The 17101-nt window shown below is 44.8% G+C and overlaps 2 protein-coding genes across 2 annotated transcripts in view; both read left to right on the top strand.

The window, feature by feature from the left end:
• The window catches only part of LOC311228469 (uncharacterized protein), a gene marked incomplete at both ends in the record, with an annotated part of 109132 nt that extends 96050 nt beyond the window's left edge, over positions 1-13082 (top strand). Inside the window, 2 exons of the mRNA XM_084314375.1 lie at positions 3986-4138; positions 12961-13082. Coding sequence (XP_084170501.1) covers positions 3986-4138; positions 12961-13082 — 275 coding nt within the window. The remainder of the gene's footprint in view (positions 1-3985; positions 4139-12960) is intronic.
• Positions 13083-13137: 55 nt separating this feature from the next.
• Positions 13138-17101, top strand: part of LOC311228468 (serine/threonine-protein kinase pim-2-like) — a gene marked incomplete at its 5' end in the record, with an annotated part of 31669 nt that continues 27705 nt past the window's right edge. Inside the window, 2 exons of the mRNA XM_084314374.1 lie at positions 13138-13251; positions 14667-14948. Of these exons, the coding sequence (XP_084170500.1) occupies positions 13138-13251; positions 14667-14948 (396 nt within the window). The remainder of the gene's footprint in view (positions 13252-14666; positions 14949-17101) is intronic.

Here is a 17101-nt window from a genome sequence, read left to right as displayed (position 1 = left end):
GGCGTAGCCGGGTCCTGCCATATCCTGTATGGTTTTTGCCATTCCTCCTCCATTACGTAGGCCTCGGTTGGCCGGGTTAACCACAAACGTGTGGTTTCCTTTTGGTACAACGTTTTGTAACCATATGGAGCAGACCCATAGGTGCTGTATATGCTTAGGGTTTCCTGGTTGAGTTCTTGGTTTAATAGTACAAGAGATTTCATTCAATCTTGACATGCCAGGTGGCATGGTCTGCTCCCCTCGCGGGGAGTTTGGTGTAGGGATTTGGGGCAGTGGGTTCCACTGTCCCTGAAGTCCCAGGCTGTCGGGCCAGTATGCGGGGGCCGTAGCTGCCGTGGCCTTCCGTGTTCCAATTACTGCCTGCTGTACAGCCGGCAGCTCTGGGTATAGTGATTCGCTTGGTTCTGTGAATTCCTCACTTCCCGCAAACGTTTCAGGGGACTCTGGGTGTTCTCCCCGCTCTCCTAGGTAGTCTAAACCCAGGCCGGGTATAAAAACTCCCAATCCATCATCCGAGGGTAAATCCTCGTCCTCGGTGATGTGGGAATGATTGTGAGACATCCTGTTAGCACTGGCTGGTTAGCCGGTGCTCCTGTAGACTCCGGCTAGGTAGCTTCCAGTTAGCTTCTGTTAGCTCTGGCTTGATAGCCGGCTGTTAGCACTGGCTTGATAGCCGGCTGTTAGCACTGGCTCGTTGGCCGGCGCTCCTGTACTCCGGCTAGGTAGCTTCCTGTTAGCACTGGCTCGTTAGCCGGCGCTCCTGTAGACTCCAGCTAGGTAGCCTCCAGTTAGCACTGGCTCGTTAGCCGGCGCTCCTGTAGACTCCAACTAGGTAGCTTCCTGTTAGCACTGGCTCGTTAGCTGGCGCTCCTGTAGACTCCGGCTAGGTAGCCTCCAGTTAGCACTGGCTCGTTAGCCGGCGCTCCTGTAGACTCCGGCTAGGTAGCTTCCTGTTAGCACTGGCTCGTTAGCCGGCGCTCCTGTAGACTCCGGCTAGGTAGCTTCCTGTTAGCACTGGCTGGTTAGCCGGCTGTTAGCTCCTGTAGACTCGTAGAGTTTTCTACTTGAGGTTTGATTTTAAGGCTCCCTAGGCCCTTGACTTTTAAGGCTCCCTAGGCCCGCTAGTCGCACATAGTTTTCTACTTAAGTTTTGAGTCTAAGTAAGCATTATGTTACTTCAAGTTCAAGTGACTTTTTAAGGCTCCCTAGGCCCTTGACTTTAAGGCTCCCTAGGCCCGCTAGTCGCACGTAGTTTTCTACTTAAGTTTTGACTCTAAGTAAGCATTATGTTACTTCAAGTTCAAGTGACTTTTTAAGGCTCCCTAGGCCCTTGACTTTAAGGCTCCCTAGGCCTGCTAGTCGCGAGTAAACGCCACTTCAAGTGGTTTCTTATCAACCCTCTCTTGTTCCTGATAGATTTTTTACTTCTTAGGCTGTCTGCTGCGCTTTGCAGACCTCTACGTCACTCATTGTTCCAGATCTCGAGCATTAGGAGGAGTCTTGGTTGGAGAGGTTTGCTTGCTGATAAGACCAATCTTGAGTAAGGTTTTAACTCAAATCTGTAATAAATTTTACTCCAGAGGCACCTGACAGCAGTCATTTAAGTTCATATTCTCTTGGCTGTTATTACTAGTGCTGTCAAACGATTAAAATATTTAACTCGATTAATCGCACGATTGTCCATAGTTAACTCGCGATTAATCGCAAATTAATCGCATTTCTATTTTTTTTATTTTTCAAGTTCCAAGTTTTAATACTCTTATCAACATGCGAGTCAACAAATGCTTGCTTTATGCAGCCATTTAACACAAAAGGATGACCCTCATGCATTGCAAATTTGCATCAAATTCAAAACAGTGATGCACAAAATAACTTAAAAAAAAATAATAATTTAAAACAATGAATAAAGTGTGCATGAAATAATAGGGGAAAGAAAACGTTAGGAACTTGTTACATTCACACACACAAGGGCTGATTAATCACACACCCCCTCTCTCACTCACACACACACTCTCCCAGCTCTCTTTCTCTCTTGCCCCTTCCTCATCTCTCTCACCCCCCTCTCTCTCTATATCTCACACACACACACACACACACACACTTCAGAAACAAACATAGTATCAATGAGAGCATCAATAATACACCTGAGTGAAGTCTAGTAAAAAAAAAAAAAAAAAAAAAGTAAAAAATAAATGTTTTGTTAATCTTGAGGTAAAAGAAATAGTGGCATTAATAGAATCGGGAGTTAACGCGTTAATATCGCGTTAACTTTGACAGCCTTAGTTATTACCTATTCAACTAGTATAAAAGCCCACTTCAGGGACGCCATGTATTAAGCCCCAGTATATCAGGTCAGTTTGATAAGCCCATCACTCAGTGGTCTGCTCGTCTGACATCAAACAGCGTCCTGTAATGCCTTGACACTCAAACCCCAGTGAATCTAAAAGAGTTGTATCAAGAGACCTGCTATACCGTATGCTCGTCCCGACCCCCTCCGGCAAGATGTTGATCATTGGTAGAGGTTGCGAGATCTATATTTTATTTATAACAAGGAAGATTTATTTGACAAGTCTGTCCTTAGTAAATCTACTTGAGTGTACCAATAGGTTTGTCATCAATCAAGTGATTATCCCTCCCTCATTTGTCAAAGGCGCCGGTGAGAGTTCATCTCGGAGCTTAAATGAGTGAGGTAATCTCTTTCTAAATGCTTGCTGTCTGTATAACCCCCTTTTGCATTGAATACAAATAGATTACAGATTCTTATTTACTTCTTTTGCTATTTTTAGAGAAAAGACTGACATCTGTACCCATTTCACCTAAGATCTATACATAATAAATGAAATAGATCCATGCCGCGTTCCAATCAGTGTACAGTATGTAATCACACTCCTCCTCTTCCATACTTCCGTTACTTGTAACTACATAACAAATCGAGTATGGAAAAGTCCCTCCCCACACTATATGTTTTTTAAGCAGAGAATAAAGAAAAATATATATCAATACAGTACTTGTATACTTTATACCTTGGTTACAATGTTTTTCCATAACATACATGTGAAAAAAACCTCATACATTATACATCCTACAGTATAGAATCTTTCCCTTTTTAACAGGGCATGCAAGAGTTAACCTGGTAACCCTGTGCCAACCAGCGCTGTTCAGTTCTTGCATGTCAGCTACAAGGTCGTCTGGGGAGGCTCCAGTCTTGACGGCTCACATTCCAGAGGTTACTCTCTCTTTTCTTTTTAGGGTTGTATTAGACATTGTGAACACAGCATTATACAGTATTACAGTATTACACACGTAGGAAAAAAAGAATACATCTTTTCATAATCACTGTCTTCCAGCTTCAGTGCTTGAAATCAGGGCCATGCTCATTAAATTTTATTCAAACAGATATATGTTTTTAATTTTCAGCGTGTCTGGGGTATGGCTTGACATGGTGACTTGACCCTCTCCGTCTTGACTCGTGGTTTGGTCGCCTTTGATTTTGGTATTCAGACCAAAATCTAGTAGGGGGGAGAAAGAACGTGTTCCCTCCGGTGTCCGAGAGGTCATCATCCTTTGGTCCTGCTGGCTGTGACCTTTGACAGTAGTACAGAAGGATTTTTTTGTGTGATTGACAGTCTTTATGGTGGTTGCATTCCATTGGATGTCCTTTTCTTGTCACAGCAGCTCACAAATCTTGCTGCTGTGTTCGCACATTGTTGTATTTCTCCCAGTAGGTATGGGAGTTTTGAGTTATTTGCCAATGATTTCAAAGTCTCTTTGGGTGTTTGCAATTTGTGGGAAGCATGTCGCTGATGTCTTGGTATAGTGGGCAGGTTGTTAAGACGTGTAGTCTCTCTATCTCTCCATATTGTTTCTCTCTCCATATTGTTTCTCTCTCTGTCTCTATCTGTCTCTATCTGTCTCTCTCTCTCTTCTCTCTCTCTCTCTTCTTCTTCTTCTCTTCATATTGTTTTCTTTCTCTGTCTCTCTCCAGGAACGTACCGTCCTCCAGAGTGTTATCTCACTGAGGGCTACAAGGCAGTGGAGTTCACAGTGTGGCAGTTGGGGGTGGTGCTGTACTACATGCTACATGGTTACGACCCCTTCAAGGACCCCTATCAGATCGTCTACCTTGATCCCTACATTGGTAAGGCACACACACACACACACACACACGCGCTCACCCACACACGTTCACCCACACACATACACGTTCACACACACAGACACACACACGCTCACACTCACCCACACACACACATGCTCACACCCACTGTTATGTACCATGTTAATCCTGTGTCCTGTGCTGCAGCTGACTGCTGCTAATTGGCTGATTGCTGCTAATTGGACAACTGCCTGGCAGGCTCAAAGGCACTTCCCCACCCACACATGCACGGTCACTGTTGCTAGAAGACATTGTTGAAACAGTGTCTCTCCCCCTTCCACCACTTTGATCTTTAGTTTGCACTGAATAGGATAATACGTATAGTCTTTTGGTTTAAACACAGACCATTGGTGTCTGTGTGCCCTTATGTTGTTTCCCTCTGAGCCAGGGTCATAACAATTGGGCGCTCGTCCGGGATTGAATTTGGAAAACAGATACCCCTAGATTTGTTTGGTTAGGCAAATGCCTTTGGTAAAGGAAGAAAAAAAAAAACAAAAAAAAAGAGAAAAGGATTGTTGTTGTTTTTTTCTCCTTCTTGCATGGTGTGTCTTGGTGCTGTGGTTTGGGTAGTGATCGGGTGTTGTGTAATCTGATGGGGGCTTGAGCCGGTCTTCAAACAGGTGAGTATGCCCTTAATTTGTGATTTGATTTGACTACTTGTATGCTGTTAAAATATTTAGTTTAGTGGACACCACATGTAGGTAGTGTCATTCTTTTCTGGCTGTTTGTAGCTTCCTGTGTACCACTTACCCCTGGGGCAGTCATAGAAGGGATTAGTACCATCTACTTGTCTTGTACCATACCATGTACTTGACGGGTTGGTGGTCAATATGATCTTTGGCTGGTAGCAGGTGTGGTTGAAGAGGGTTAGGTCTATAGTGCTTTAGCTTCAGTATAGGTAGGTTAGGGTGCCAGAAAATACAGGTAGTGTGTTAGGGTCTGATGTATGTATTTTTTTGGTGTAGACATGTGGTGGGCCTGGCAGTCCTTCATTGACTGCAGTGTAGATGTAGAAGCTGTGAGTAGTCATATCAGATTATAAGGGGCACCTGTTTGAATTTGTTTGTTATATATATTTTTTTTTAATGTAACACAGGGGGGTTTTGCCTCACTGGTTTGTGTTACTGAAGGGCGTTGGTTCTCTTGTGTGGGTTGCCATTTGCCGTGTGCCATTTGCGGTGCTTCAGCGTTCTTCAGTGGTTCTTTATGGTTCTTCATGGTTCTTCATGGTTTTCAGTTGTTCTTCGTGGTTCTTCAGTGGTTCTTTAGTGGTTCTTCAGTGGTTCTTTAGTGGTTCTTTAGTGGTTCTTCGTGGTTCTTTGTGGTTCTTCACTGGTTCAAATCAAATCAAATCAAATTTATTTATAGGGCCCGACAACACACGTTAATGTCCCCATGGGCCGTACAGATCTTCTTTAAACAAGTCAAGAAGAAAACATAACAATAAGTCAAGAACAGAACAAGAACACCATAAGGTGCAAACATTTTTAGATGGATGCAAATACAGTAAATGAAAGGATGCAAGCACTCCCAGACATACCCCACGCGAAGGTAAGGAAAAACTCACTAAAACCTAACAATAGGGAAAAAAGCTCCACAGGCAGTGTGGAGGAGAGAAACCTTAGACGGGCCATTCAAGGGGGGATCTCCCTTCTTAGATGTTGGTGATAGTAGTGTTGCAGACGGACAGTTGGTAAGCATGCACTCATGTGTGTAGTGGAACACAGATGAGTGCATGCAATAGCAACTGTACATTTTGAAAAATTAAAGATAGAGCTAATAGCGATAGCAACTGAACATTTTGAAAGATTAAAGATAGAGCTGATAGCAATCTATTTGAGGCACAGGGGCGGCGCAAAGAGGGTCACGTCCTCCCCGTCTTAGTCAAGGGACATTTAACACTCCGGTCGTTGCTCAGGGACAGCCGGAGACAGGGAGATAGGGGGCGGCGCAGAGAGGGTCACGAACTCCCCGACATCATCGCGGGACATCCGGTCACCACTACGAGACCTCCGGAGACAGGGGGGCACGCAGAGGGGGTCGCAACCTCCCGGCCTTCGTCACGGGACGTCCAACACTCCGGTCAACACTCCAGGACAGCAAGTCATAGGGAGACAGGGAGACGGGACAGGCGTTAGACAGCTCATGAGATTGTAGTAGGCGGACATAGCAATAGATACAAGTGGTAGGCATATATGTGAATGGAGTAGATATATGAAGTAGGCGTATTATGTGAATAGAAATGGAAGTACTTAACCCAGCAATGAAACCGCATTGACTGTTAATCTGTTAACAGTCTGTTAATACTGTTAATCAGTTGACAGGACCACGGACAGACGGCGGTGAATAACTGATCCAAGGCCTCGGAGGTGCATGTAGACCAGTAGAGTTCTTCACTGGTTCTTCACTGGTTCTTTAGTGGTTCTTCAGATAAATTGTGTGTATGCTAGAGTGGTTTTGGCAACTTTTGGTAACTCTAAAGTGAGTAGTTTGTGGCGCTGGTACAGTAAGGATGGCTACCATAAAGGATTTTGTTGATAACCCTTCTGATGAGCTGTTGGAGAGGTTTTCCAAAGAGCAGCTTCTGGAGCTTGCTGTGCACTACAATGTGGAGCTTACTGCCAGTGAGAAGCGTTTAAAAACAACTGCCTTGGGTACTTTGAGGGCTTTACTCATTAAGGAGCAGGTGCTTGTGGCGAGGGTGGAGGAGCCTCTTTTTTCTGACGTGTCTCTGCTACTGTCTGGTATGGCGGAGTGGAGGCTTAGAGAGTTAGCGTTTAAGGAAAAACAACTAGAACAAGAGGAGAGGAGAGAGGTTAGGTTGTTGGAGCACGAACTTGCGCTGAAGGAGCTTGAATATAAGCTTGCTGCCTTGCAGGCGGGTGCTCTGCATTCAGAGTCGTGTTCCATTTTTGATGTCGGCTAAAATATTAGGATGGTGCCTCCTTTTTTTGAGAAGGATGTGGATAGGTACTTTCCCCTTTTTGAACGGGTGGCAACCACGTTGAAGTGGCCTAATACGGCCTGGACGCTGCTGCTGCAGTGTGTCCTCGTTTGTAAGGCACAGGAGGCGTATACTGCTCTGTCCCTTGAACAAAGTGCTGACTATAAGCTTGTTAAAGCTTCCATATTGAGGGCTTATGAGTTAGTTCCAGAGGCCTATCGTCAGCATTTTAGAGGCTATCGCAGGTCAGAGGGACAGACGTATGTTGAATTTGGAAAAGAGAAGGAAAACCTATTTGATAGATGGTGCACCTCTCAGAAGGCAGAGTCAAAGGAGCAGCTTAGACAGTTGATTCTCCTAGAGGAATTTAAAAGATGTGTTCCTGATATTGTTCCCACTTATCTAAACAAGCGTAAGGTATTGAAGATAGGCGACGCTGCTGTCTTGGCTGATGAGTTTGTGTTGACACACAAGTCCGTCTTTGTGGAGGAATAACGTGTTGAGTCCAGGGGTAGGCGTCCTTTTCAGGGGGGCCGTTTCCCAAAACCTGTGTCTGCTGATCAGGTTACTTCTACTCCGAGGCCTGGTGGTTCTGCTAGTGCATTTCCAGAGGGGGTTATATGTTTCTACTGTAAGGAGCCTGGTCATATCGTTGCTGGGTGCCCTGTGCTTGAACAGAGAAATGTCAAAACTGTGGCTCTGGTGGAAACCGTATGCAGAACACCTATGCCGACGTTAGAGGGTGATGGGGGGAGTATCAAAGGTGCGAAAAAAGAGCTTGAGGGCTCCTCAACATTTATGATGGATGGATTTGTTTCCCTGACTGATGCACTAGAGTCAAAGTAGGCTATAACAATATGGAGAGATACAGGAGCTTTTCAGTCCCTCATTCTGGAGGGGATTTTGCCGTTTTCAGAAAAGTCTTCATTGCATTCCGGTGCCGTTGTTCAAGGCTTTGGAGGAGGCTTTGTGGATGCACCTTTGCATGAGGTCACACTCAACTCTCCCTTAGTATCAGGAAATGTTGTTGTGGGGGTATGTTCTCACATTCCCATAAAAGGTGTGTCCTTCATTCTAGGGAATGATTTGGCTGGTGGCAAAGTGCTGGCTACTCCAGTTGTAATTCCCATCCCTGTGGTTTCTGAGGTCCCTGATGGGTTGGCACAGAGACATCCAGGAGTGTTCCCTGTGTGCGCTGTAACACGGGCAATGTCAAAGGACAGAAGGGACAGCCATGATGTTGATAACTCAAATTGTGACGTTACACTTAGTGACACATTCTTTGTTGAATTGAAAAGTGACCCTGTTGAGAATTTTGGAATGCACACTGTGGATGTACCTCTGCATAATGATTTTCTTGATTGTGCCTTTGTGTCAGGCCCGGTGGTGGAACCGAAGGTGACATGCGTGCCGGATATGCATGTGGCAGGAGATGATCTGGCAGCGCAGTGTCTCGAGGTCTTCCCAGCCTGTACGGTGGCTGAGGCCATGGACGAATTGGAGGATGAGTGTGGGAAGGATGCTATGAGAAATGTTGTTGATTCATGTGGCACCGTTCTAATTGAAGAAGCTACAAGGCCTGGCTTAGGCTGCCAGCCTTCCCACAGTAGCTCTATTGTTCATGATGTTTCACTTGTGGGCAGGGATGATCCCAGTATGTCAGTTGATGATTCTGATATTGATTCACATGTCCACACTGACTCTCTGCCAGGCACTGGGTATGCTAGGTATGCTAGTCAACCTAGTTACCTGTGTCCTGTACAGCAGGAGCCGCCTTCACGACCTGGTCTGATGAGTGGCAACCATTTTGATCATGACAATGTTATTTTGTGTGACGCCATTTTGGATGGTATTCCAGATGCTTTTGTGACTGATGTATTGCCATGTTCCAGGGACGGTGGGCCGTACCTGAGGCGGTGCATCCTATTCTGGATGTTCACGATTTGCAGTATCCTGAACTGCCAGTGCCAGGAGGAATGGATATGGGCGCTGTGGTGGTATCAGAGACCTATGATTTTTGTTTTTCTGTGTTCTGTCCTGTTGAGCGCAGTGAGCTTAGCTCTCATATTGATTTTGGTTTGCAGTCTCTTTTTGACAGGTCGGTATCGGTGGAGAGGCCTGTTGAAATGGAGCTCATATGTAATAAGGTCTTGGTTTGTCGATGGGGTCCTAAGCCTTACGCCTCAGTGGAGGATGAGCCTGCCCCACTCCAGCCATATACCGCAGTGGAGGAACCTTTTGTGAGGTCTCGCTTGCCCGAGAATCGGGACAGTGTTGTTTTTTGTTTTAAACAGCATTGTCGAATGTTCCACAGTGGGGAGCATTCGACAAGGTTGATGGTCGTGTTCGACAGGGGCCGACCCATTGCCGCTTTGTGGTAGTGACTCACTGTTTGGTGGTTTGATGTGTAGTTGTTGCCTCCTGGGCAACCATTTTGGTGGGGGAGATGTTATGTACCATGTTAATCCTGTGTCCTGTGCTGCAGCTGACTGCTGCTAATTGGCTGATTGCTGCTAATTGGACACCTGCCTGGCAGGCTCAAAGGCACTTCCCCACCCACACATGCACGGTCACTGTTGCTAGAAGACATTGTTGAAACAGTGTCTCTCCCCCTTCCACCACTTTGATCTTTAGTTTGCACTGAATAGGATAATACGTATAGTCTTTTGGTTTAAACACAGACCATTGGTGTCTGTGTGCCCTTATGTTGCTTCCCTCTGAGCCAGGGTCGTAACACACACACACACGCTCACACCCACCCACACACACACACTCACACACACACGCACGCTCACACACACGCTCACCCACACACACACGCGCTCACACACACACACACACACACACACACACACACACACACACACACACACACACACACACACACACACACACACACACACACACACACACACACACACACACACACACACACACACACACACACACACACACACACACACACACACAAACACACACACACACACACACAAAAAGCGTCCTTGTTGTTAGTAACCTAGTCATTCATTGTGGAACATCTTTATTTTAGGCTTCCTGTTCTCAGGCTGTTGACTGGGCTGTTAACCTGCTCTTAGTGCTGCTTTCTCTGCCTACTTGCTATGTTGCCAATACTGGAATTTGTGCAAACTTTACTGGAGCACTTAAGCACTTATAGTTGCTAAGCAGTGGTTCCCAAAGTCGGGGTCGCGACCCAAAGGTGGGCCGCGAGCAGCCACGGGTGGGCCGTGAGATGATTTGCAAAAAAATAAAAATAAAAAAAAAATTATATTTTTATATTTTTTTTTTTGTCAGGCCACTGAACTTAGAAGCAGGCCAGGACGCGTGAATATTAAAGGCAACCAACTTGTGTTCAGCTTTTCGTTCAGCGTTTCTCTGATTGGCCAATAAGGCAACCAACTTGTGTTCAGCTTTTCGTTCAGCGTTTCTCTGATTGGCCACACGGCCAATCAATCAATCCACTAGCACGCGGCCTTGCGGCAAGAGAGACAAGAGAGACAAGAGAGACGCGGCAGTCGCGGCAGAGTGGCTGCGCATGCGCATATATGTATGTATATATATATGTATAAACATATCTACTAGAAACACTGGTGTTCTGTTGTGCGACTGTGCTAAACTCTTCCACCACATGACCGACATTTGACATACAGTAGTACACCTCCTATCTATGTTGGGATTATGTTTGGTCATGACAAAACAATAAAAATCGCTACTGTTAGTAAGCTGCCACCACCCACTTCAATGACAGAGCTCTCATATTTGCGAATGCATAAACTATATCTTAAATTATGGCTATGTGTCTAATATGGCTGTCGCGAAGTCATTGATAAGCGACAGCCATATTAGACACATAGCCATAATTTAAGATATAGTTTATGCATTCGCAAAATATGAGAGCGCTTGTCATTGAAGGGCTTCCTACAACGGAGGAACGGCCGCTGCTGCTGCTGGAGCTGAACCGAGTCAAGCCGCGGGCGGCACACGCAAGCCGGGGAAAAAACAACCGCGTCGCCCCGCTGGCTCTTCAGCAAGGAGCCTCCACAGCTCCAGTTAACCTAATTTATACCGTAATGAATCATTAAAAAATATACCGTTAACTGGAATATGTTGTTTCTTTACACATATGTTGGATTATGTAATTGGGTTTTCATGACAAAACAATACAAATCGCTACTTTACATCAGGGTGAACGCTGAACCGAGTCAAGCCGCGGGCGGCGCACAAGCCGGGGAAAAAACAACCGCGTCGCCCCGCTGGCTCTTCAGCAAGAAGCCTCCACAGCTCCAGTTAACCTAATTTATACCGTAATGAATCATTAAAAAATATACCGTTAACTGGAATATGTTGTTTCTTTACACATATGTTGGATTATGTAATTGGGTTGTCATGACAAAACAATAAAAATCGCTACTTTACATCAGGGTGAACGCTGTTACACTGCCACCACCCACTTCAATGACAGAGCTCTCATATTTGCGAATGCATAAACTATATCTTAAATTATGGCTATGTGTCTAATATGGCTGTCGCGAAGTCATTGATAAGCGACAGCCATATTAGACACATAGCCATAATTTAAGATATAGTTTATGCATTCGCAAAATATGAGAGCGCGGTCATTGAAGGGCTTCGTTCTACAACGGAGGAACGGCCGCTGCTGCTGGAGCTGGACCGAGTAGAGCCGGCGGCGGTGCACGTTAGCCGGGGACAAACCACCGCATCGCCCCGCTGACGTTAAAAACGCGAAATAACGTTACTGATGTACAGTGACACCCAGAGTTTCTAGTTACAGTAGTGACGCGTGACTCGAGATAGTCCTAACACTGTAACAGTGTTTATTATTAAGAGTCAGATAGTCCTAACAGTGTTTATAGTCCTAACACAGTGTTTATTAGTAAGAGTCAGATAGTCCTAACAGTGTTTATTATTAAGAGTCAGACAGTCGTAACAGTGTTTATTATTGCGAGTCCTAACAGTGTTTATTATTTCATAACTGTATAAAAACGCGAAACATAATAATCAGTCAGCAGCGCTCCACTGCTACCGCAGCCCAACACAAGTGCGTTGGAACAGCAGCCCAACACTACACAAGTTGGTTGCCCGCGCTGCCGCGCTTGCTCTTTGGATTTCATTTGGGACGTGGGACGGCTGCGCTTGCCTGCGCGTGGGAGCGGGGGGGCGCGGCCAATCAGAGAAAAGCCGAACACAAGTTTGTTGCCTTTAATATTCACGCGGCCAGGACAGTGTTTCTAGTTGTATTCTAAAATTATATTCTATTGTATTCTAAAATGTGACTATATGGTTTTATATTAACTTAATAAAAACGAAAAATCTACTTATTTCAACGAACATTTCAAACTAAATAACAGATTATGCACATAAAACGCTGAAAACAACCGAAGCAACAATAGTATTTTAATGAGGCTATTATTATTATCATTATTATTTTGCATCAAGTTAGCCCTCTCATAAATAGCACATATAAATGAATAACTAACTTGAACTAACTTAATAGGATTGAAGTGATATTTGGCTTAAAAAATCAGTCGCCTAGCAAATAAAAAAAATAAAATAGCCTGATGATGTGCATTGGGCCGGGGCTCTCGGACGCCTTATTTTCTGGGCCCTGGCCTGAAAAGTTTGGGAACCCCTGCTCTAGATAAGAGCTTAACATGTAAATGCAAACATATTACACACAGCAAAGATTTTCACCAAAATCTCTCTCTCTCTCTCTCTCTCTCTCTCTCTCTCTCTCTCTCTTCTCTCTCTCTCTCTCTCTCTCTCTCTCTCTCTCTCTCTCTCTCTCTCTCTCTCTCTCTCTCTCTCTCTCTCTCCTCTCTAGCTCTCCTTCACCCTCCAAGATGCAAGGATATGTTGCGGAGATGTCTTTCTAAAGACCCTGTAGACGACCAACCTAGAGGAGATGTTGCTGCACCCCTGGCTCCATCTTGTGGTGACAGATGATGAGGAGGAGGAGGAGGAGGAGGAGGAGGAGGAGGGAGGAGGAGGAGGAGGAGGAATGGTCAAAGCAGGTCAAAGCGGCTTTGAGCTCCGGTATGAGCAACAGGAGATGCTGGGGAGAGGAACCTTTGGAACCGTGTTGGCCGGCTATCGCAAAGAGGACGAGCTACCTGTGAGTCATATACACCTGGGTTGGGATCAGTTCAATGAAAGAAAGTGATTTGTATTCAAAGTAAAAAATTTAAACACTTTCAGACACGAGAAGGTTGAATTATGTAGCCTATTGACAACATGAGAAGAATGGAGTTCCATCCTAGAGGCTAATCTTTCCTGTGACAAAATGGCATCCATGTAATAAAAAAGTCAACCAACGAACGCGATTCTTGTACCGGATCTCCTCTCTGGTAAACAAGAATACCCTGAAGACTCTAGCAGGAGCACTCATTCAAGGGTACTACGACTATGCTTGCACCTCATGGTACCAAAGCACCTCAAAGGCACTAAAAACAAATTACAAACATCTCAAAACAAGCTAGTCAGACTACTGGCTTGACCTAACTCCTAGAACCCACCTCACCCTGCCCACTTTGACAACCTAGGATGGCTTAGAGTAGACGACAGAGTACAGCAACTTGCAATGGGCCTGGTCTACAAGATACACTATGCGACCAAGGTACCCATGTACATGTCAAAATACTTCCCAAAGGTCAGTGAATACCACGATCACAACACCAGAGGGAGCTCCACAAATCATGTAAAACCCAGATCGGCTCAAACAAGGGACTAAACACATTTCGCAATTATGCCACATCAATGTGGAACGCCCTACCTAAAGCTGTAAAGGAATGTGAATCACTACCCACTTTCAAAACCACTCTCAAGGGACACCTACGGGAGACTGCAATTAGAAACTGGCCCTACAAATGTCCTAACCTAGTTGTACAGTAAATGACCAAGTAAGGCTTTGTCAGTATTCCAATGTACAGTGTAAAATTGTGTGTGTCCCTACCCACCCCCCCCCACCCCCCCCCCCCCCCCCCCCACCTCCAATGTACAGCCCTCACCCAACCCACCCAACCTCCTCCAATGTACAGTTCTACGCCAAATGGTATATACACTCTTTTCTGGACACTTTTGTATCACAAACAGTACTGTATTTGCAAATCTGATATGTATAAATGTATAGATGTAGCAGTACTGTCTATCTGTATGTCATGTATGTCATATATGTTATGATGAATTGAAAATGGGGGACCCTGATGTAAACAGACGAAAGTCTTTCTCTGGTCTGCATCCCCTTAACAATTGTATGTATTGAGCTGTACTGTACTGTACCCATTCTGCAATCTGTTAATAAACTTTTCAATCAATCAATCAATGGATGTCCCATCATTAACATCATGTAAACGACTATTTCAGTTTACATTTTGAATTGATTAGATTCAAAGTTAATTGACACACACACACACACACACACACACACACACACACATGCATAGAACATTTGCTTGACAGTGTCTCTCATTTGCTTGACAGTGTCTCTAGTGTTGCAGACAATAGAAGAGTGTTTTTGTGTCTGTCCTGTAGGTGGCGATAAAACACATCCCCATGGACAACATCACCTACATCCAGGACGGAGTCACCTACACCCAGGCGACAGGCTCAACAACGGATGAGGTCCCCTTGGAGGTGCAGCTCCTGCTGAGGGTAGCAGGGGAGCCAGGACAGAGCGCAGCCGTGGCCCTGTTGGACTGGTACCGCCTGGAGCAGGAGGTACTGCTAGTCCTGGAGAGACCCGTCCCGTCCACCGACCTCCTCGATTTCATAGATAGTAGAGAAGGGGGGGTGCTGCCGGACCTCCAAGCCAAGGTAGGTGGTTTGTGTTGTGTGTGTATGTGTGTGCAGTGTACGTGTGTGCAGTGTTCGAATTATGTGGGGGCCAATGGGGGCTCAGCCCCCATAGATAGAGTCTGAGCCCCCATTGTCAACAATACCTGTGGGGGTCTCTCAAAAAATGTATATTACATTTTTTTTATATATATTTTTTTCAATGTACGAATTAGTATGATTTATGTTACCTAAATAAATTGTTAATAGATAATATTTGTCTTTTCAGTTTTTAAAATAACCTAGTAATTAATGTTGTGGAATAGGCTGTGTTTCACCTCCAAGTCGCTATGTGTCGCCCATGAGCATGTCTAACGCTACTCCAACCCATTTGGTGAAGAAGAAGTAGCCAGCTTAACGTTATGTAACGTTAAACAGTAGGCTGCCCAGTGCCCATGGTCCTCATGTCCTGCAACTGCGACTCAAGTAAAAAGTAAACAGTGCCGCCGAAAAAAAATGCTCCGAAAAAAAATGCTTAACCCGCCACAAGGCTGTACAAGGCTGGACAGCTTCGTCTTTGACTAATGCTGTTAGCGCAGCAGCTAGCAGCGCTACTGGTTGACTATAGGCTTGTTCGAGATGGATTTCGGTTTGCCTCGACTAGTAGACGAGAGTAGCCGAGTGAAGCCGGGGGAGGAGTTAAAAAGGCGGACACTGCCGATTTCACGAGAGCCTCTCGCCTAGTCTCGCATGGCAGATACGCTTTCACGTCACCACACACACATTACACACCTGTCCAGCTCATTATAATGCGATGGCCGTGTGCAAAATTAGATCAGATTCAAATGTACAGCACACCATATACTGCTATAGTGGAATATACTATTCATATACCATAATGTATACCATCTTGTTGCGCGCTCCTGGCCGCACGCACACACACAATAATTCTGTTTTGCATCAATATATATATTTATACTATGTATATTGAGGCAAAACAGAATTATATATACAGTATTGAGGCAAAACAGACAACGCATGTGTGTATGTGTGTGTGTCTGACAGCTTGAAGTTTATCATGATGATATGATGATAACGCATAACATAATAAAGTTTTCAATCAATCAATCAATCAATCAAACGTCTCATAACTCCCTGGCTGTCACGTGGCTGGTGACTGACAACTTTTCTGAGCCAATAGGTGCTTTGCGCGACCGTAGCAAGTCGCTTCCCAGCTGGGAGCAGCCGAGTGAGAGGTACTGTGGAGCCTCGCTCTGAAGGCTGTGCGTGGCTCGCTCCCGCGAGAGTTCCGCGCCTCGCCTCGTCAGATTTTCAGAGCAAGTCGGACAACATTCTAACCGTCATGCAACGCGCTTGGCGAGGCCGTAGTAAAACCTGCGCAGATCTGCGTCCGCCTATCCCATCTCGAACACGCCTAGTGCTAGTAGTGTTAGCCCTGCTCCTGTCCTGCTCAACCACCAACATGCTGGGGACCGAGTCAGTGGACCTTTTGGAAAACTAAATACAGCTGGTTATTTGCCAAGGAGGTAAATGGAGGTAAATGATGCTGTTAAGTGCCATACAACTATTTATTTTCCATTCGATTTTTTTGTTAGTTTTTGATTTATAATATAAACAAATACATGTTCATTCAAGTTCATAAATTTGGTCTAATTTTTCAAATTAAATTGTTGTATTATTTGATCAGATGCAAAATGAAAATAAGTACATATGGCATTATATATCAGATGTGAGTAATAAAATTAACAAATATTGATGGTTAAGAATGAGACTGAATAATGACATCACACAATAGTCTAATGATTAGACTATTGTGTGATGTGATTGATTGATTGATTGAAAACTGATTGATTGAAAACATATTGCAGAATGGGCACAATACAGTATGGCTCAATACACACAATTGTTAAGGGGATGCAGACCAGAGAAAGACTTTCATCTTGTTTACATCAGGATCCCCCATTTTCAATTCATAATGACATTTATGACATACACAACATACAGATATATATCATGACATTAATGACATACATGATGACATACAGATATACAGTACTGTTACATTTGTGACATACAATATATACAAATATACAGTACTGTTAAACAGAGATCCTAACAGAAAATATATACATACGAGGGGGAGGAAACTGTACATTAGGAGGGGGTGGGAGGGG

This window comes from Notolepis coatsorum (assembly GCF_963971535.1).
Source record: "Notolepis coatsorum genome assembly, chromosome: 5".
NCBI lineage: Eukaryota > Metazoa > Chordata > Actinopteri > Aulopiformes > Paralepididae > Notolepis > Notolepis coatsorum.
This window is presented reverse-complemented; position numbering and strand designations above follow the sequence as displayed.